Source organism: Aythya marila, assembly GCF_965140915.1.
Source record: "Aythya marila genome assembly, chromosome: 1".
Classification (NCBI taxonomy): Eukaryota; Metazoa; Chordata; class Aves; order Anseriformes; family Anatidae; genus Aythya; species Aythya marila.
In genome coordinates this window covers 31,281,980-31,302,721 of record NC_139042.1, presented here as the reverse complement: position 1 = coordinate 31,302,721, position 20,742 = coordinate 31,281,980, and the positions used below count along the sequence as shown (strand labels likewise).

The 20,742-nt window shown below is 41.9% G+C and overlaps 1 protein-coding gene across 1 annotated transcript; it reads right to left on the bottom strand.

Annotated features, from left to right (window-relative positions):
- Positions 1-5,516: 5,516 nt before the first annotated feature.
- Positions 5,517-10,658, bottom strand: LOC309874030 (uncharacterized protein; the record flags this gene model as incomplete). The annotated part of the gene is made up of 5 exons (XM_082751928.1): positions 5,517-5,599; positions 5,877-6,012; positions 7,045-7,491; positions 8,695-8,804; positions 10,601-10,658. The coding sequence occupies 5 exons, from the start codon at positions 10,656-10,658 to the stop codon at positions 5,517-5,519; spliced, it is 834 nt and encodes a 277-aa protein (XP_082608054.1).
- Positions 10,659-20,742: the final 10,084 nt, after the last annotated feature.

The window sequence follows — 20,742 nt, the reverse complement described above, 5'->3', positions numbered from 1 at the left end:
TGGAACCTGTGTATATCTTCTGGATCTGCAACAGTCTTTGTCAAGGAATTCTGCTGTATGAAGAACTACTTCTTTTTATTTATTTTGAATTCGGTTCCTGTCACTGTTATTTGCTGTCCTCTAGTTCTACGGTTTAATCTTGGCATAAGTGTGAAGTGACAGGTCCAGCTTTGGTTAGTTTTGTGTGAATGGTTCAGAATGCCAAATCAGTGGCATTTTTGCCAATCGAATACTAGGAGTACTTACAATTTTCTTTTCTTTCCCAAGCATGTTTTGGTGTGCCATTCTAGACCATTCCATCACAAAACAAACCTTATACCTAATTACTCACATTTACCCCTTTTGTTTGCATGTTGTGGTAGCCGCTTACACAAATCAGGACTAAGTTTTTGTTTGCGTAGCTCAGAGATCTGTGTTAACAAGACATCAATCTAATGTCATCGTCTGCCTGAGGGAAAAGAACCCACAAATTAGGCTAAACATGTAGGGTGATGGACTGACAGCAATAAAATCCTTGCATGGGGCTACCACAAAGTTCAGATGGTTTGGCGAGGCACTCTAGGCTGTATTGTCTCACATTTCTCTCCACCAGTCTACAATTTAATGAATGGTCTGTCAAATGGGTCTTCTGCAGAGAGTGGTACTCCCCTTCCCATTACTCTGTGCTGTGTTTTGCCACACAAGAACAAACAGCCCAGATATTTCCAAACAGGGTCATCAACATTGCAAGAGAGCATGGGAAACCAGAATGGCAAATTAGCTTACGTCTTCTTAAGAACCATTCTCTTTCATCAGCCATCAGCCTTAATACTTTTTTTTTTTCTTTTTTTTTCTTTTTTTTTTCCCCCATAAATTAAGCTATGAACTCTCAGGACAAGAGCATATGTCTTCCTGGCAGTTTGGATAGCACCTAGTATAATGAAGCTTCTTTCCTTATGACCTCTAGGCATTACCATAATATAAATTATGAATAAAATTATTCTAGTTCATGGTCACAGCATATAGACAAATTCATACATCTAAGTTTGGGAATTATTAATTGCTTTTTTAAAAGGAACTATTGAATAGTATTCCCAAACATGTACAGCTCAGGCAGGATGCTCAGTTTATTGTCTGAAAACGGAAGGCCTTTGTTCATAAATAGGATGTGGGAAAGTTTTCAAAGCTAGTCTGCTTGTGCGTCAAATTTCTAAAAGCATTTGGATGCGTAAGGGTGCTGACATCAAAAATCCTATCCCAGGAGTTTTTCTCCACCTTTTGGTACCCACTGATAATTAAAAATTGGTTCTGAATCACGTTCTGGAAGGTGGCAGCCTGGCTGAAAGGAGTTGTGGTTTCTCTCTCCAGCCACCGACACTGTCCTGCAGCATCAAAACAAGCTATAAATTTGTCACCCTCCTGCACGCTATTTCTGCTCATATGTAAATGAGGTGCGGTTTTGTTCACTCCTGGAAAATGCTTTAAGATCAGTAAATTTTCATTCTGTGGGGAGGACTAAAGTTCATTGTCCAAGGTCTTACTATTTCTGCTATTGTCCACAGATATGTTAAACTGGGAGGTACTGCTAACTGTGATAAGGCTTCTGTGGTGTGAGCAAATATTCATTAAGATCTTAACTGAAGCAGTTGCTTCAGTTTAGATAGCTTATCAGCAATCCACTGAATGCAGATTAGGCTACAGATCCTTTGGTGTGGTTCATATTGATGATGAAGATAGAGAATTTATGTTTTGAAATCTCCAATCTTATCATTCTTCTCCCCTTGCTGTGGAAAGTCTTTGCATCTTGAAAAATACCCATCAAAACACCTCATTTTTCTTAGGATGTGTGTGCTCCTCAGGATCTTCTTGCAAAGAAATTCCTACTACTGCAGAAAACCTGTGTTGCAGGTTTGCAAACTGATGTGTATATACAAGTAGGGAATTAGAGACTGCTGTGATGGGAGTGTTGAGAAGATTGACAAATGAAGGAACTTTTAAACTCTAAGCTTTGTTAAGCTCATTCATCAACAACATCCTTTGTGCAATGGCTAATTCTCACACATTGTTTATCATCATCACTGAGTGTACAGAACTGTTTGTCTTCAACAACCATAATCAGCGGTGAGTACAATGCCACAGAGATAATGCCACACAGATGAAACTGTGGTCCTTGGTGGTCCCTAGACATGACAGTTAGATGATCGGGCATGAGACCTCATTCATGAGAGAAGCCAGAAATGAAGTGGGTTTGTGTGTTGGGTTTACAGGGCAAGGTCTTGGTAGCAGGGAGTTGCAAGGGTGGCCTCTGTGAGCAGGACCCAGCAGCTGCCCCATATTACATAAGAGCCAGCTCCAGACGGCTCCAAGGAGGACCAGTTCCAAAAAAGACTGGTCACAGCTCAGCCAGTGAGCAACACTGGTTGGGCCTCTGAGACAGCAGATTTAAGAAAGGGGAAAAACAAAACAAAACAAAACAAAAACAGCTGCCCTACAGCAGCTGGGAGAGAGGAGTGAGAAGCAGTCCTGCAGACAGACCCTCAGGCCAGTGCAGCAGGAGGGCAGGAGGTGCTCCAGGCAGGCAGCAGCAGTTCCCCTGCGGCCTGTGGAGAGGCCCCTGGTGGAGCAGGCTGTCCCCCTGCAGCCCATGGGTCCCACATGGAGCAGATCTCCACGCTGCAGCCCCCCCATGGGTGGAGAAGCCCCCGGTGGAGCAGGTGGATGTGGCCTGGAGGAGGCTGCGGCCCACAGAGAGCCCCTGCAGGAGCAGGTCCTGGGCCGGACCTGCAGCTCGTGGAGAGGAGCCCACGCAGGAGCAGGGGTCTGGTGTGCCAGAATCCCATGGGAGGGACCCTACCCTGGAGCAGAGGCAGGGAGTGACCATGAAGGAGGGTCGGAGATGAAGCATCAGGGACTGACCGCAGCCCCCATTCCCTCTTCCCCTGCACCTCTTGAGGAGTGGTTGTAGAAGAGGGTAGATGGGAACCGGAAGGTGTTTTTAGTTTGTCACTGCTCTAGCTTGTTAGTAATAGGTAATAAATTATATTAATCTCCCAATGCTGAGTCTGTTTTGCTCATTTTGCCTGTGACAATAGCTGTTGAGTGATCTCCCTATCCTTATCTCAACCCTTGAGTCCTTTCCATCATATTTTCTCTCTCTGTTCTTTTCAGAAGAGGGAGTGAGAGAGCAGTTGTGGTGGAGTTCAGCTGCCCAGCAGGGTAAAACCATCACAGTTCGTCTTCTTTTTTCTCTTATTTTTCTTGTTTATGTCTGATGATTCATGCTATTTTCCCTTCTCAAAAAGGGGGCACTTGTCTCCTCTAGATACTTTTTTTTTTTTTTTTCTTTTTTTTCTCCAGACAGTCATAATTTTTGTGTATTTCTCTTTTGCCTATTTGCAGTCCCTTGTGCTTATCTAATCCTCTGCCTGGCAAGTTTTTGTTAACTGTACTTGGGGTACCTGCAACTACACCCACCTTTTGTAGTCATGTCGCTCATGTACATAAGCAAAATGCTTATGTATTGCATCTTTCTGTGCCATGAGCACTACAAAATACTTAAATTCTCCAGTTAGTTATACCACCTCTGTACATATTTGGGTGGAAGGCAAATTAATATTAATCATATCTTGATTAATACATTTATCATTTCTAGGTGACACAGACCTCTGTTTTGCCACAGATACATATTTGCAATATTGTTCACCTTTCTGACCTGTCTTCTCATGGCACAGCAGGCTTGTGGCCTTTTCTCTGTTACTGTCTGAACACTGGTGGCCACACTGTGTGTTGACCTTGTAAGACAGATGTATATTTTGTCAGCCTTTCTGTGGCTATTTCTGCAGATACTGAATCTGCGGTCCCCTGCTGGGGAAGAAAAGGAACTGTATTCAGTGACTAGTAAGGCTCTTCATAACTCTCTTTTCTACCTCAAGGACACAGGTTTCTTTACTCTTTCCAGTGAAAGTAATTCTACAATAAAATAAGGTCAAGGAGTTGGCCGCATCTCTGACAATATGATGTAGTGTCATTTGTAGAAATTATGCTTAGATTAACTTGTCTGTTTTTTGCCTCTCCTTTGAACTCACCATGTTCACTTTAATTTGGGAAGCTGCATTCCTCAAAGGACAGAAGGTCTGAAGAATGAGAATCAGATCCTCCTTGATTCTTCCCCCAGTTCTGCTACCATCTTCCCTTGTTACCCTGAACAAACCACTATGGACATTATTAAAATACTGGAATAACAGCCATGAAAAAAAGGTTTTGTATAAAATAATGATTTTGTCTTGGTATGGTTGGCATTCCTTGAAATAATTACAGGGAAAACCGTTGATTCTGAAGGAACCAAGCTATCCCAGTGCTTGGAAAGATGAGTCTCTGGAGTGGTCTTATGTCTGCTCCTTGTCATCCCTCCTGGGCAAGACCACACCACAGGTGCCATAGGGACATGAAAAGCTATGTGCTGCCCAAGCTAGACATTTGCTTTCCTAACAGCAGGTTAGTCTGATCCCCAGGAAGCTCTTGGCACACTCTTACTCCTAGCTTGTCCACATCCTCAGTTTACTTATGTGGGAGAAAATCTGACACCAGATTTATAGGGAGTGCTCAGGTAAAGAAGGCAGCTGCTGTTTTCATCTGTGTAATCATTCTTCGAGGATAATGAGATGACTGAAATGTTAACTAAATCTTTGCTGCTCTTCTCATCTTCCTAACTGATGAGATTATTTGTCATCACCTCGATGAGCCAAGCCAACATTCCTGGCCCAAGCTTTTCCATTTACCTTTTTAGCTAGTGAGGGAAAGTACCTTGGAAGAGAAGCTTGCAGCTAAGTGATGAAGTCCAAAGCAATAAGGAAAAACAAAGTGAAAATGTTTGCCTTTGGGGAATGCAGTCATGTATCATACTGAGAACTTAGAAAATCCTAAACATGATAGCAAAGTTTGTTTAATTTAACAAAGTGTCAACCTATGCAGTTTGCAAAGTGGTGCACCACCTCCTGTGCCCAATGGTACACTCATGACTTCTCCCTGAGTTTTGGGCCTCATCTTATGGCTATATCAATTTAATGAACTAGCCATTTATCTACTTAAATATTAAAAACATTCAACTTATTCTCCTTGGATCTATCTGACACTTAGAAAAGAGAAATTCTAGGATTTAAAATGTATGACTTGGCATGATTAAATGGTGAAATGAATAATGTTTTAATGAGTGATTGGTAATTATTTAATAATTAAAGAGCTCTTATGAATATTCTTGAACACCCTGTGGAAAAGCTAAATAGTATGCTGATTTCATCAAGCATTCAAATCAAATCAGAATTTATTTTTATGGGATCATTTTAGAGATACTCTACAGGAACATCACCACAATAATGCAAACAGAGCATAAAAGCGACTTGCTCTAATACCTCCACTTTTTTAGTATTGGATCTTGATTTTTCCACGCAAAAGATTTCAATGCACTAATGGATTGCAGCTGAACTCTATTCCAAGTGCCACAGCAGCCAGTCAGGTTTCATCAGTCCTTCAGTGATAGGTTAAGGCTGCTTCAGGTTTGGTTTGTAAACGCAGATGAATGGTAGCTTTTTGCCACAGTTAGTGCCATCCCATTCACCCTGTCCTGGAAACAAAGACCAAGAGTGATAACAAAGAAAAGGCAGAAGATATAAGAGAACTATTTCACTCCTTACATGGAATCATTTAATCTCAGTTCAGCACCTGGAAATTTAATTTTCTTTTCATTTGTGTTTCCATAGTATGTATATTGCAGGTTTGGGCAACATTTTAATAAGATGTTTTCTCTAGGTAATCCTGGAAATAGTCTATCCACTGGAATAGCAGAGGTTTGAGAGCAAAGTAAACTGTGTGAGTCATAAATCATCTCAGGTTTTCCTTACCTCCAATACTGAGGCTCAAGCAAAATTTTATGTTAAACAGATTGTTAATTAGTCTTCGAACAGAACTGAAAACGGATGACAGAGGCCTCTGGATGAAGGTTGTCGGAGATCCATCACTCCATTTCAACAATGACCCCTGCAGACAAAAAACAAAACAAAACAAAACAAAACAAAACAAAAACTCCAGAAGTTTAATGAGAACTGCAGGTTGCAGTTAAGTTCTGAAAGCAGTTTGGTACACTTTTATATTTGCTGGGATAGAAGAAGGACTGAACAGGGGCCCTCTTTCATGTGGACTTAGAAACAGTTATCGCTTGTGGGGATATCATTGTTCTGTAGAGCTGCATGAATAATTAATTTTTAATTCCATGTTAGATTAATTTCACCTCATCTTCTTTATATGAATTGTCCTCAAATAAATCATAATTTTCTTGAATATATTTGTAATTCAGAATAGACTATATCACTCATGACTAATTCACTGCAGGTAAGTGACACTCAGAATTTGAGACATTCTGAATGGACACACAGGTCATTGATATGCCCTGTTACATGTGTCAAACTTACAGAATAAAATTTCTATTTCCAACATGCACTTACAAATCTGAAATTCACTTGCTTTTACCAATTTTACTAATGTTATATTCACCATATCAGCAAAAGCTCTGATAGGTTCCTTGTCTAGAATATTTGTGAGAAAACACTTTGAATTAATTCATTAAAAATCTGAATGAATCCAAGCTTTTTATAACACCAAGTCCAATCTACTACCCTGACATTCTGCTAAAAAGAAATTAAAGAGAGAACTTACTATCCACCACCAAGTGGTGGATTTATCCACTTCTCCTTTGAGATTTGTAACTCAGCTCTCCTTCTTCAGGTGGAATATAATTGGAATATGATATTGATCAGAGTTTATCACTTTTTTTTTTTTCCTCCAACTCCAATTTTCCTCTATTCCCAGCCCCCAAAATCACTGAAAGATAAAAGCATGACTTTTTGATTCATCTTTAGTTTTGCTGGGACTGAAAAGATCTTCCACGGTTACAAAGGGAAACTATTCCCTTGAAAACAAAAACATTTTTTTCTAGTAGACATTTTTCCTCAATTGAGTTATAAAGATCTTTTGACCAATGCTTGTTTTCATTACCGGTCCTGGCACACTTGCCTTTTGGTAAGTTCCACCTGTCCAGAGCTGGGTTTCCTTTTGTCCTTGAGAAAGTCTACGAAGGAATTCATTCTCTTCTTCACTAGTGATGCTGGTTAGGTGACTTCCTGCTCTTTCAATCAAACAGGTTTCCTGCACAGTATAGAGAGTTAAACATGGGAGATAAAAAATGGCTAGAGCTTTCTGAATAAGAGCTGAGCAAAGAAAAATGTGGAATAAATTATTAGTGGATGGAAAAGGACAGGGCAATAAGAGAAAGTCCAAGAAAGGGATATCTAATAGGAGTAGAAATGTGAAGTGACAGGGAAATCCACCAGAAGTTTTCAGTTTCAAAGGAAGAGGAATCAAAGGTGGAAAAAAGGAAAAGAACAAAGAGAAGGGATGCTCAAAAAAAGAAAAAAAAAAAAAAAGTAAAAACCTGAACTGTGGGATCCAAGTGAGTGGTGCCTGTAGTGTAGCCAATTACACGGGGTCTCTATAGAGCCAGTAGAGAACAAGAGGTATCTCCAGACTGTCATACACCCAGTGAAAGAAAAGCATTGAGGGGAGCTAAGATGAAGTGGCTGTCACTGGTAAGACCCTGCTGAACAGCAGAGCCTAAGTATCTCCACTTTTTTGACAGCTAACGTCAGGCAAAATGAACCTTGCAATGAAGAGAAATACAAAAAGACAGATGAACAGAAATGGAGATTTCAGAACAGCTTGTCCAAAAGGATGCTATTTACAATGTTCCTTCCCTGTGTCCCTAGCCAGCTGGGGAATGGAGTAGGCAGGGACAGTTCTCCACCCAGAGTCTCTCCAAACTGATTGGGTCCTCAAGAGTTTTCTTTTGCATTTGGTAGGGAAGGATATTTTTATTTGCACTGTGAAGCAAGGGCACTCTAGCTGGTGCTTAGTACTGGTGTTTAGGCTCAGAGGAAAACTCTTCTTTTTGTCCTGAGGCATTTAAATTTCATACAGTCTTACAGACATGACTCAAGAGAAATACGGCATGCCGAGGCAAACATATATGGAAAATTTTTGTGTGGCTCCTGAAAGATATCAGGTGCAGAGCTTTAAATTACAGGACTCACCTGATATCAACTGAACAGGTAGCAAAATGAAGTCAGAATGTCTTTTAGGAAGTATCAATTAATGAAGTAGAAAAAGGGTTCACCATTTACAAGATATTTGACGAATCAGCGACAAAGGTCAAACCCAGAAGAAATGGTGATGTGAGACATGTAGGAAGCAGAGGGAGAAACCCTTCAACTATAACCCTTCAATTTGGTGTCTTCTTACATTCAAGGATCCCCCAGAACCACCTAAACTTCTGTTCACTGGTGTATTAGTATTAACTCACTTTACAGAAGAGGAAAATAGGCCTCGTGCTCAAAAACCTCAGTATAAGAAGGGAAACATGAGAAATAGCAGCTCCAGAAGGTTGAGGTTCCAAGCTGGAGGCAGTTTGTTGCAGCAGCATGTCCTGTGGTGAGGCAGAGTACAGCTAACCTCATCAGCAGCACTGAGCTGAATATCACATTCTTTTGGTCTACACTGATACATGACAGAAGCAGCAGCAAGGGAGGAAAAAAGAGTCTGGTATAAGAAAGATAACTGTAGAAAGTAGAGAAGAAATGATGAACGCTCCTGTTTGGAAGAACCTGGTACCTCAGCTTTGTTCCAGGTCATTCTCTCTTGAATAAGCTTGTAGCAGCGGCCTTTGTAGCTAATCCAGCCTTTCTGACATGGATTTTTGCAGATGACTTTTGCAGATGAGCCTGGAAGAGATGGATTAGGAATTACATTATGTGCAGGATTATGTCTGTCAGAAATTTTGGGCAAGTTGTTGTGATGCTCAGCTATAGTGTTGTCAACTAAGAAACATAGAATGAACCCAAAAGAAAAGTCTCACAAATCTTTCCAGATTATCTCCCTATAATATCTTGATTCAACTAAACTGAATTCAGCAGTTCAGCATTTCACAGGGACATTCAGTAAAGTGAAACTGCAAAACAAAGGGCAAATATTAGATATTTAGGGCCTGCTTTTAAAAAAAAAAAATTTTTTTCCCTTTTGTCTTTCAAAATAAATAAATAAATAAATAGATAGATAAAATTATAATGTTTAAAACATCAGCATATGAAGAGCACTAATTTAGGAGCCAGATGCCATTTAGGTTATAAGCAGAATTATTTTGCTGCCATCATTACAGGGTCCAGTGGGTGCAGCTGTGCTTCAGCAATCTGTTCCAATGCATGCTGCAATGCATCACATTTGTGGATTCTGCTCTGGATCTGCCCCCTGGAGACACAGCAGCAGGTTCGTTGGGCCAGCTCTGAAAGGTGTGTGGGCCTTTGTGGATTCCCAAGAGTCATCAGCATGTGGTTTGGCTGGCCTGGAGTGTAGTGTATTAGTCCGCCTTTGCTAGGGAGAGCCTGTCTCTGCAATAGTAATAGGGATTTCAGGCTGGTGCATCACATTGCTTTAGAGGAGAACAAAACACATCTGTCAGACCTGAATTAAGATGGATTTTGTTGAAAGTTCTTGGAATTGATTTCTTTCCAGTTTCTTTCTTGGTAAGTAGTCAGCACAGTTGGGTTCAACTTACAAAATATCATTGATTTCTCTCCCCAAACCACAGATGATTCAGCTTGTAATTTCCTCTACAATTATAGAGCAGGTCTCCTTAGAAACTGCTTGTATCCATTCAAAGTTTCATCTTGTGGAAACCACATTTCCCCTCTCTTTGGACAGATGTGCTTGGCACTAGTCCAGATAGAAAAAAAAAAAAAAAAAAAAAAAAAAAAAGAAGGTACAATAAATACTCTCTTTTCTCCTGTTCCCTCTTTTCTGCTTCCTGAAAGAAGATTCACAGCATTACAATTTCAGCTCTCTCTGGGTGCTTTTGGATCTCAGTCCATCCCAAGTTGTGGAGTTGGCTCTGGAGTTGCTAATGCTTCTGCAACCAAAATGGCCAACATGTTGCACAGTCTTTCTCCTCTAAGGCAGAACAGGGCACAAAAGAGTGGTCATGTCTTCTCTACCCCAGCACAGTGTGTGCCACCAAAGCCTAGCCAAGCCAAGCTGATTGCACAATTGGTTCTGCCGTGGCTGGCAGTCATACATTGCTCCTTCAACAACACACAGGGGAAGTCTCCACCTTCTCTTGGCATTTCCCATGACACTCAAAGTAACCTATCCTCATGCCGGGAGTCCCTGTCATGGGAAGAGCTTGGCTCCTGAGTCTGAGCGAGAGGGTCAGATAAACCACAGGATCGAGTTTGGACACATAAATCTTAGGAGCTAGTGACAGTTTGCAGAGCTTTGCAGGAGGGAAGCTTGCACTGGGGCAAGGTCACACAGAGTGTTTCTAACCTCTGATTTTTCCTCAGTGCTTTCCTGAAAAGGTCAAGATGACATTATATTCATTTTACATTTAGAAAAATACCTCAGATTTTCTTCCTTAATGACTGTAAACTAGGCCTATGCTGGCAACAGAGACAAAAAGTTGAAGCTAGGGGGCAGATTAATTTTTTGCAGCATCAGGAAAACAACTGAGGCATGTTACACTCACCTTCTGAGATGGAGAGAATCAAGGCTCCAAAAAGCAGGAAAAAAAATTGATAGGACATTGTCAGGTGGCCTGGTAGCCCTACTGCCTATGACCTGTGTAAAAAGCAGAAGGTGTTCAGTTTGGTACCTAAATATTGATGGAAGCTGGTAAGTGGAAAGATCTGCTACCCTGTGAAAGAGGCTTGCAGCAATGTGTTTTACTTCACTGAGAAGAGTATGAATGAGGTGGACAGAGGACTGGCTGAACTGTGGAGCTCGAAGCATTGTGGTCTGTGGCAAAATGTCCAGCTGGAGGCAAGTGACCAGCAGTATGTCCCAGGGGTCAATACTGCTGCCAATACTGTTTAAGATCTTTGTCAATGACCTTTGTGGTGGGACACAGTGTACCATAGGGAAGTTCACATATGACACAAAACTGGGAGGTGTAGCTGGCACACCATGCAGTCGTGCTGCCTTTCAGAGGGACCTCAACAGGCTGGAGAAATGGGCCAATGGGAACGTCATGGAGTTCAACGAAGCAAATGCCAAGTCCTGCTTCTGGTGAAGAACAACCCCAGGCGCCGGTATAGGCTGGGAGCCAACTGACTGGAAAGCAGCTCTGCAAAGAAGGGCCTGGTGGACAGCAAGCTGACCACAGGACAGCAACGTGCCCTAATTGCCAAGGACAACAGCCTCCTGGGTTGCATCAGAAAGGGGGTAGCCAGCAAGTTGAGGAAGGTAAACAGAGGGTTCCCTCTGTTTAACCCTGGTGAGACACATCTGGAGTGCTTGAACCAGTGGTGGGCTCCCCAGGACAAGACAGACATGGGGTGAGTCCAGCCATGCCTGGTAATTACTATATGCAATGGTATGGGCCATGGCCCATGACTATGGGCCAGTATACAGGCCACAGTAATGACTAAGTGTCTGGAGCATCTTTTGTATGAGGCTGAGAGAGATGGGAGGGCTATTCAGCCTGGAGAACAAAAGGCTCAGAGGGATATTATAAATTTATACAAATATTGGAAACGGGGAAGCAAAGAAAGTAGAGTCAGCTTCAGTAGTTCAGAGAGACAGGACAGGAGGCAATGGACACAAGTTAAAATACAGGAATCTGCATTTAAGCACAGAAAAAACTTTTCTACTTTGATAGTGTTCAGACATTGGCACAGGTTGCCCAGAGAGACTGTGGATTCTCCAGCCTTGGAAATATTCAAAGCCTGACTGGACATGCATTTCCTATTCCTTGGCTTACATCACATGTGGCAAAGCATCACTTTAGGATGTGGCTCAGCCCACCAATCAAGATTTCAATTTTTGTTAGATTTTTCCACATTTTTAAGCATTTCCACATTTTCAGCACCTTTTCCAATTTGTCCCATTTCTCATAACAGAGAAACCCAGACAGTGTTCCTTTCTTAATCAGGCTCCTTCCTTTAGTATGCACACAATAAATTAGTTATCCTTAACTCACTCATTACTAGTTATTCTTATCTCACTCACTACTTTTTTTTTTTTTTTTTTTTTTAGCCAAATTTCGCATTTCTACTTTTTGTAAAACAGCTCAGAAGAGTATGAACAGAATGTAAGAGAATGAACAGAAAACGTTCATGTGTTTATACAAGTAAGGATACAGTAAGTAAGGACAAAAGATATGCAGGGCTGAAAGCAGCAGCAGAAGGGTGAACTTCATTCATTCAATACTATTTTCAAAAAGAAGAATAGACCTGAAAGGAAGCACACTGTTTGTATGACAAATGGAGAGACTAATAGAAAATACTTGGTTAACTCTAACTTACAACAAATCAATGACAGTCCCAGTTTACCCATAATTTGACCTTCACGGCCACAAAAAAAAAAACAAAAAAAAAACAACTGAGTGATTGCATTTCAGTCAGTGCAGTGGCTCTAGATTGACACCTGAATAAAAGAGATTGAAATCACACCACCTGTTGTGCGGAACACTTCCATTTGTAGTGGTAGAGAGACAGAGAGGCATAAGGTATAGATAACATATTTAAGTGATACCTCTATAGGACAGAAAGCAGCAGATACGTATAAATATTTTTCTATATATCATACATACTCATCTGCATACATATGTATAAATGTGTTGATACATACATGCACATATCTACAGAAATACACAAATATGTGACAGTTGTGAAGAGGTATTAAAAATGTACAATGAATATTAAAACCCACCACCTTGTTAACAAACTGAGAGGGATCTAAAAAAAATATGTTAAAAAAAGCGATAGACACCACATTTATGGATGTATGCTCGCTCTTCTTACCTTTAATTCCTTACTCCTTATCTCTTTAGTGGAAGAAATCTTTGTCCTTGAGGTATTTATATTATGCCAGCTTTTGCTAGTGTGGTTCTTTGCTCTGGTAAATGAAACCTCCTCCAGTATTATCCCTGACAGATTTTGTTGTGGTAATGCTTTCCCTCAAACAGAGGTGGGTGGGATCTGCTCTTCACCATACCTTTGTGTACATTGGGCGAAGTGTCTTTTTGTATCAGGCCCTTAATCTGAAACACACCCTGAATCTGAACAAATAAGCGAGAAATCACATGGGTCTGGAGGGCAAATTGCTGTCTCTCTATGGGAGACTGAAATGAGGGGATTAGAGGCCTCCGTTGAAATACCAGCATGGGACACAACCCCACCGTCAGCCAGCACTGTGAAGTTGTTTTCTGAGGCTAAACATGTGTGCACAGAGATTTCACTTTAAGCAATTGTGTCTGTGTGTGTCGTGTTGTGGACAGACGCCTGCTCATCCATGTGCCGGCTGCAGGGCAACACCTAACAGGGACATTGCATAAGCTATCCCTACAGGGGAGAATTTTTACCTAAGGGCAATATTGAGATTTGCTGGTAAACCAGTGTTATGGGACAGAGCTCAGAAGCTTTTCAAGCTCTACTAAATTTACATAGGCTCCTACCCATTTCTTAAATCCTGCTCAAATATCCTCCTGTACAACAAACAGCTTCTCTGGTGCCTGAAAAAGACACTGACGCATGGTACACATTTGCACTCATGCACTTATTTAAAATCCAAATATTTAGTAAAGAGGCTGAAATGACCTCCATTCTTCCCCTATACAAATACAGGCTTATCACCACCAGGCCCAGAGAAATCTGTTCCTTAGAACTGCTCTTGACTCTTCATTAAGTGTGGGATATATTTCGGTGGGGAAGCACTTTTCACAGAAACCACAGACTGGAATACACATCTTCCTTAAGACCTGTTTGGTTTTCAAGAGTTTGTTCTGCAAACACCAAAATCCAAGTGTCCAGCATCTTCTTGGAACACTCTTTTGGAAGTCCACTCTTGGGCACATGACCAAGCATGGTAGGTGCCTGTTTCAGACAGTGCAGGAAAATGAGATCTAAAAACACACCAGGAAACACTTTCTAGGTGAGCTTGTTTACGTACTGACTACAAAACTGCACGTGACCTCAGAAAGCTGCTTCACCTTGCTAACAATGCAATGCAAGAGATGTTCTGTGTCTTTTGTAATGGGAAGCTGTGGGTGAGGTCTATTGTCCTAATCCTGCAGAACAAGGGGAAATAAGAGACCAGAGTTTTCTACCCACTCTTCAGTCTTATCACAAAATATTTGTTAAAAAAGTAATTTCTGAGTATTTGCCATTTACAAAACAGCAGTTTCTCTACTAAAGCTAGATGCATAATTCCTACAGGTGCTGACACATTTCATCACCTCTTTTGTGTTGTCCTTGAATAATCTGTGAATTAACTGTGATCATCCCAAAAGCATTCATTACCTGGCACTATTCATTGCATGCTTTTGACAAATAATCCTTGGCTTGTCAGCTCTTTGTCAACAGCTGTATCCCAAATATTCATGCAGATGCATAAGCCATGTTGTATGCACCTTTCTCGACTCGATGAAATTAATTCTCAGCAGTAAGGTTTCAGAATGTGATTTCAAAATTTGATTTCTATGAATATCTTGCAATGCTTATTGGAAAGTTATCATCTTATTTGCTCATTTGCTATGACATTTGTGGTAAATTTATACAGAAGGTTACAGAGGTTCAGGGGGTCAGATCTAAAAATATGACTTTCGGATTTTCAAGATCTTCAGCAGACTTTGCAGCCCACAACACCCCCCCCCCCCCCCAGTGAAAATCAGTAGGACACTACAATTCCATTTCATTAGGACATATCTAAATAATTTTCTCCCCTCTGCCTCATCAGCACAGCTGAAGCTGACTTGCTTGAATCACAAAATATGTTCACAGGATTTATCTGGATCTGTTATTTCTGCCTTCATGAAGATGTCTGTCTGCTCTCTGGTTCTCATAGCACGGGCATGTTCTGCTTCCCAAAACCCCTGCCTGATGTTAGGATGTATGATGCTACTCATTTGCACTCCAGCTCTCAGCAGCCCTCTGCATCCACGCTGAGATGGTTTTTGAAGGCTGGGCAGGGGTTTCACTGGGAGAATCAAAGCAGTCAGATGCATTGCAAAACAGCAAAGAAGTGGTCATCCGAAAGAAACAGTGCAATGGCTGGGGTTGTGCAAAACATTTAGATCAGTTTTCAGAGCTCTCTGTAACACTTTCTGTCTCCTCTTCCTCTACCTCTGTGTTGCTAAGATATTTGTCCACAGGATGGAAATAATACTGTTCCTGGGGAGAAATGGAGTTTAATATTAATACTATCTCCCGTGGAAAAGTGAAGGGTGAGTCAGAGCTGAATTGAGTTTGTTTTATATATGAAGACTTTCATTCCACAAGATAAGTCAAAGCACAGCACTGTGAATTTAATGCTACCAGTGCTGGTGTCTGTGTAGGCAAACACAGCAGGCTTCATGCATTAAGCAGCAACATGCCATTAGGAGCAGTTTCACTAACAAAGAAACCGGGGAGAAATGCTCATCAGAGCCTTTCTCTGTGGGCAGTATTTGATATAAGAGCTACGAGGAGCTTTGAATGCACACTGGGCTGAAATCAGGTAGGATCACCCCAATTAAATGGGCTCTGCTTTCCCCTTTGCCTTTCCCTTCTTCTGTGGTTCCCATTTCTTTATATTCCTCCTCAAAATGGAGCTTCTCCTCTCTTCAGCAGTGACTTCTGTGTCCTTGGTGCCCTTCTTATTTCAAACAAAACAGTGTAATACGGTTTAAAATGTTGGGATGTGATGATTCAAAGCTCAAATCAAGCAGCTTTGTCTGTTTGTTCAGTTAAGAAAGCCACCTTCCCCTTCAGTGACCTTTCTGTCATTTCATGCTGTATTTGTCCTATGTCCTGCCATATCCTGATAATACGTCCTGCCAGATGCAGTTATAAGGAGCTGCTGCTTCCCCACACTTCAGTTCCCTGTGGGGAAGGAGGTATAAGTAAATAAGGATGTCAGGATCTGTCTTTGAGACTGTCAGCTGGGTAGAGATTAGTATTTTCTCTGAAAACCGCTGTAAACTTCCCCCGTGGAAAATAAGGACGTAAACTATAATTCATTTCAACTCTGTACCACAGAAGAAGAGAATCAGAAAGAATTAAGAACTGGGTATGTCCTACGGTGGTTTTTAAGGGGTGCCAGTTTGTAACTCACAAGATAAAGCTAGTTTTAGCTAGTTTGTGTTCCTCCCCTCCCAGATGCTCTGACCCTGTTCCTGGTGTGCACAGTGACCACAGTCCTGTTCTCCTTTCTGCCTCCCTGTAGGGATCACAGCCTGGGTCTATTTAAGCTAATTTTGCCACTTTTTTTTTTTTTCTTCTCTCAATCACTGCTTCCCCGTCTCCCTTTTGTCCCTGTGAGTTCTTACCCCATGACATAAAGTAAAACCAGTCATCCCCCCCCCCCTTTTTTTGGCCATTTATCTGCCCCTGGTGCTAGTTGTGAGAAAATAAATGAGTCGAAAGATGTGGGGCTGCTGTCAGGACTCTGCTGCTGCACAACATCAGGCAAACATGACAGGTTTGGGATGTCAGCCCTAAGGACTGTGTCGTGGTTGACTACCATCAGGCGACCACAGCAAGGAAGTCTCACCAAAGCTCAGGCATGCGATGACTGGGTTACACCAAATAAAAAAGGAAAAATCAGACAGGGCCTATTTTTGTAACTAAAAATTGAATACGTGTTCAAGATGAGATAAACCAGGGTAATGCTAGGCAGTTCTTGCTGATCTGTTTACAACTGAGCTATTTTGGTGCCATTGTCTTGTCCTCAATCTTGCCCCCATCTGTCCTGTGCCTAGCTGGATATCTTCACCTGGTACCGGTGATATCTCCACCAGGCCGCTGGTACTTCTGAGATGTTGTTCTCCCAGCTTATGGCCAGTCACAGACAGACATAAAGGAAAGGGGAGAGAAAGGAAAACAGGGCTGGAGAAAATATGGTGCTGTGGTGATGCTTGCGGGATCCGAAGCAGATGGTCAGTCACAGATGGATACTTTGGGCTGGCAGGTCAGATACAACAGCTATCGCTCTGGTCGCTGGCTCTTTCCCCAGTTAGCTGTGTGGCCGGGTCAGCTCTCTTTCTCTCTCTCTCTCTTTTTTTTTTTTTTTTTTTTTAAACAAATCTTTCCCAGTCTGAGCAGATCTGGAGATCTGGATGGCTCATAATATCTCAGCCTGCAATAATCTCAGCTTCAGTACCGTCAGTCTCAGCTGAAAATCTGAGTGTGAGACTGAGAGAAAGGGCAGTTGATGGAAGAAAGGTTTGGGGGACAGGGGAGGCAGGAGGATCATATCTTCCTTGGTCATTGCCCATGCAGTGGGTATGGTCACTGAGAGCTCCAGTGGGCATCTCCTGGTGCTACTGTGATCCCTCAGGTCCAGCACCTTCCCAGTGGAATGGAGAAGATGCAGACTGACTCTTGCACTTCTAAATGTTCTCCTTTTTTTTTTTTTTTTTTTTTTTTTTAATACAAAAAGGGAAGATGAACCCATCCCTTCATTATCTTATCCCATTACTTCAGGTGTATCTTTTAATTAACTAATTTCTGACTCCAAGCAATCTTTACACATTTCTTGGGCTTTTCCAGCTGGAGGGTTTTATTGGTGTAATTCAATCTTCCTCTTCTCCTTTTGCATCTTTGCCATGTATGCTCAGTATTCAAGGCTAACAGAGTTAGTATAAATCTGTGCACACTTCCCAAGCTGGCATTCCCAACTTCTGTAAGCCAGAAAAGCACCAGTCATTACTGTGCTTACCTGTAGAAGTCAACAACCGAATTTAAGGAACACTTAGTTTTACTGACATTAATAAAAATTGGCCAAAATTCTTTACGGCCTCCTCCTTCCTGGCCTCATCTTTGGGCTCATAGCCACCAGCAGGTGAAAAGTTGTGTTGACATGACTATACACTGAGAAGGGGGCTGCCATTTTTCAGGCTGTTGCCTTCTGCCACCCTAAAAGGCCCATCCTTTTGAAGATAAAAAAGGGGATCTCTAGCAAGCATTATATGAATATGCTCTCTGTGATTTTAGTTGGTTAAAAATACTCCAATATATCCTTTGTTCTGTACTTTTCTTTCTTGTTTTTATTCATTGCTTCATTTAGCAAAATCCCCCTACAAGAGGACAGTGAAATCAGAAAAAAAAAATAAAATAAAAAGAAAAGCCCTTTCAAAGCCATGTGAAATTACTTTTGAATCAGATGCAAATTCAGTCCTATTGTTCACTGATTGCAGTGTGCTGCCTTTTTCTGACAGGACCTGAAGCAAGGGCAGAAGTGCTCTCTCTCCAGCACCGCGAAACTTTATGATGGCAAACCTACAAGGGAAACACTGTACCACCATCATGTGCTCAACCTCCAGCAGCAGAGCTCAGCGGGTAAGTGCCTGCTGGCTCTGCTATGCATATGACTAACCTAAAGCAATTGGAGCCTGGAGGATAAAGCTGGCATTGGAGGGGGTTATGAGAGGAGGTTTATGGGCTGTGCAGTCACCACACACACACATCCAAACACACAGAGGCTTGCAAGACCTCAGGAAGCTTATGACTATTGCACTGCACTCTTCTCAGGTGGAATTTATGACCATACCAACAGGTACAGACAACCTGTGCTTCCTGCTTTTTATGTGGATTTCTTCAATGAGAAAATGCCTGTCCCTTTCTGTAGGCACAAGCCATAGAAAAATTAAATGCAGACAGCTGGAGAGTAAGTGCACAGATGGGCTATTGGTCCTGTCCATCTACTTGCTTGGTAGCCGTGGTGCCTATTCAGACTTTATGTCTTTTGTCTCCATACCCTGTAGCTCAATGAAAGTAGTGAATCCTGGGCTTTTGGGGACTGTTAAAGTAGGGTTGCAGCCTTTTCCTGAAAAAGCACTACCAGCAGAACCTCCTGAAGATGTGCAATAGCATTCCTAAGTGTAGCACGAGTTCAGCTAACACAAAAGACTTTGGTATCACTCAGGAGAGGGTTAGATCCCACACTGTTAAAGATTATTTTAGGACAAAACCAACATCCGCTGCACCATCTAGCTTTCTAGGAGGGGATGTTGGTCTTTAGTGCACTGAAAGAAAGGGAGAGATAATGAATGTTGCCATTCTTCATACCAAGCGGAGTTTCCTTCTCCTTGCTGAGCCCTTAGCCCCGATATTTCAGGCAGGCTGCTGCTCTCACCAATCCTGGCAGAAGCAGTGCCACGTCACTGGGAGGTGCTGGCTGCTAGCAGACAGCTCAGCAGCGCCAGCTTTTCATTGTGCATGGTACCTTCAGACTCCGTCATACACACTTGGCAAAGGCCAACCAGTTTTACAGCTGCCTGCTGCTGTGACCAGTGCTGCTGTGTGTGGTTCAGCTAGCTTTTATGTGCTGTGGGAGGCTTCTCCAGCACAGGCTCCTACTTCTGCAACAGTTTTAAGTGTTGTCACCCACTGGGGCAGCAGCAATCACTGTACATCTGTATTTATCTGATGACAAATTTATTTCCATCTTCCTGTTATCCAAGGCACATTACACAAGAAGTTAGGTTTTACATCTCCTTCCTGGACCAAGCTGGTGAGAGATCCTCCAGGAAAGTCTCAGCTGGAAAGATGATCTCAATTGAAAGGGTTCAGCTGGCTCTGAATCAGATGGATTGTACAGACGTAAAGATCCTAGGCAAATAAATGCCTGAGCTTCTCTCCAACCATCACTTTCTGCTGGGGTCTTGCTCTGTCTCTAGTGAATGTAATATTAATGTAATATTAACCTGTATTATCTCCCTCTGTCCTACCATCATCCAGAAATTCATGTAGGTTAAATCCCATCAGGTGGACATGGTGAATTTTTGTTCTTTACATCCATGCTAAATTATTAAAACATACCTCAGCTTAAAAAAAAAAAACAAAAAACAACCATCGAATCCAGGTTGTTGTTGCTTCTGAACTGTGTGTAAATATGAACAAAAGACAGATTTGTGACAGGAACAGTCCGTGAATGGTTTACAAAAGACAGCGTAAAACTGTTCCCATCTGGCCATGGTGATGATTTAAGCTGGGAGTTTCAAAGACACCTGATGCAGTGAGATGTCCAAAGCCAAAATGCTTTGCCAAATTTCAAAACTTTACTGTGGGCTGAAGAGCATCACTGCATGGACCACATCTAAAATGCTCCATTCTGCTGACTTTCTGGTTGTTTTGCTGACCAGCTTTCTTCTTGTTTTGAATGAAAATGACCTGAACGGGACCAGTGTTTTTTCTTTCTCTCTGCTCTCCCAAACATCTGTAGCTGTAGCAGTACTTCAGTCTGTTTGTTTCCATTTCGGAGTCTTCAACATGTGTCAGCATGGCTACTTGGTCTTGGCAGAGACATAGAAATGTTATCCATCTGTTCTGCCACTTCATTCCCTGGGGGCCTTTTGTCTTTTTAACAAACAAACAAAGGGAAGTTTCTATCTGACAAAAATCATAGAACAATTAAGGCTCTTCATCTCACTTCTGAAGCCTTAGACAAGGTACTGGTGATCTTACCATATGCTTGCTCCCCTTGAACAGCCTAATGCTCTTGAAAAGGGACAGGGACAGGGACAGGGACAGGGACAGGGACAGGGACAGGGACAAAGCAAAGGAACCCTACACTTCGGGGAGATTTCAAACCTTCTCTCATTTTAGTATGTACCCTCCATGGACCAATAAAGCATGTTGGGGTTAAGTATCATAAAAGCCAGCACTTCTGATGGCTTTGTTGTTTGTGAAC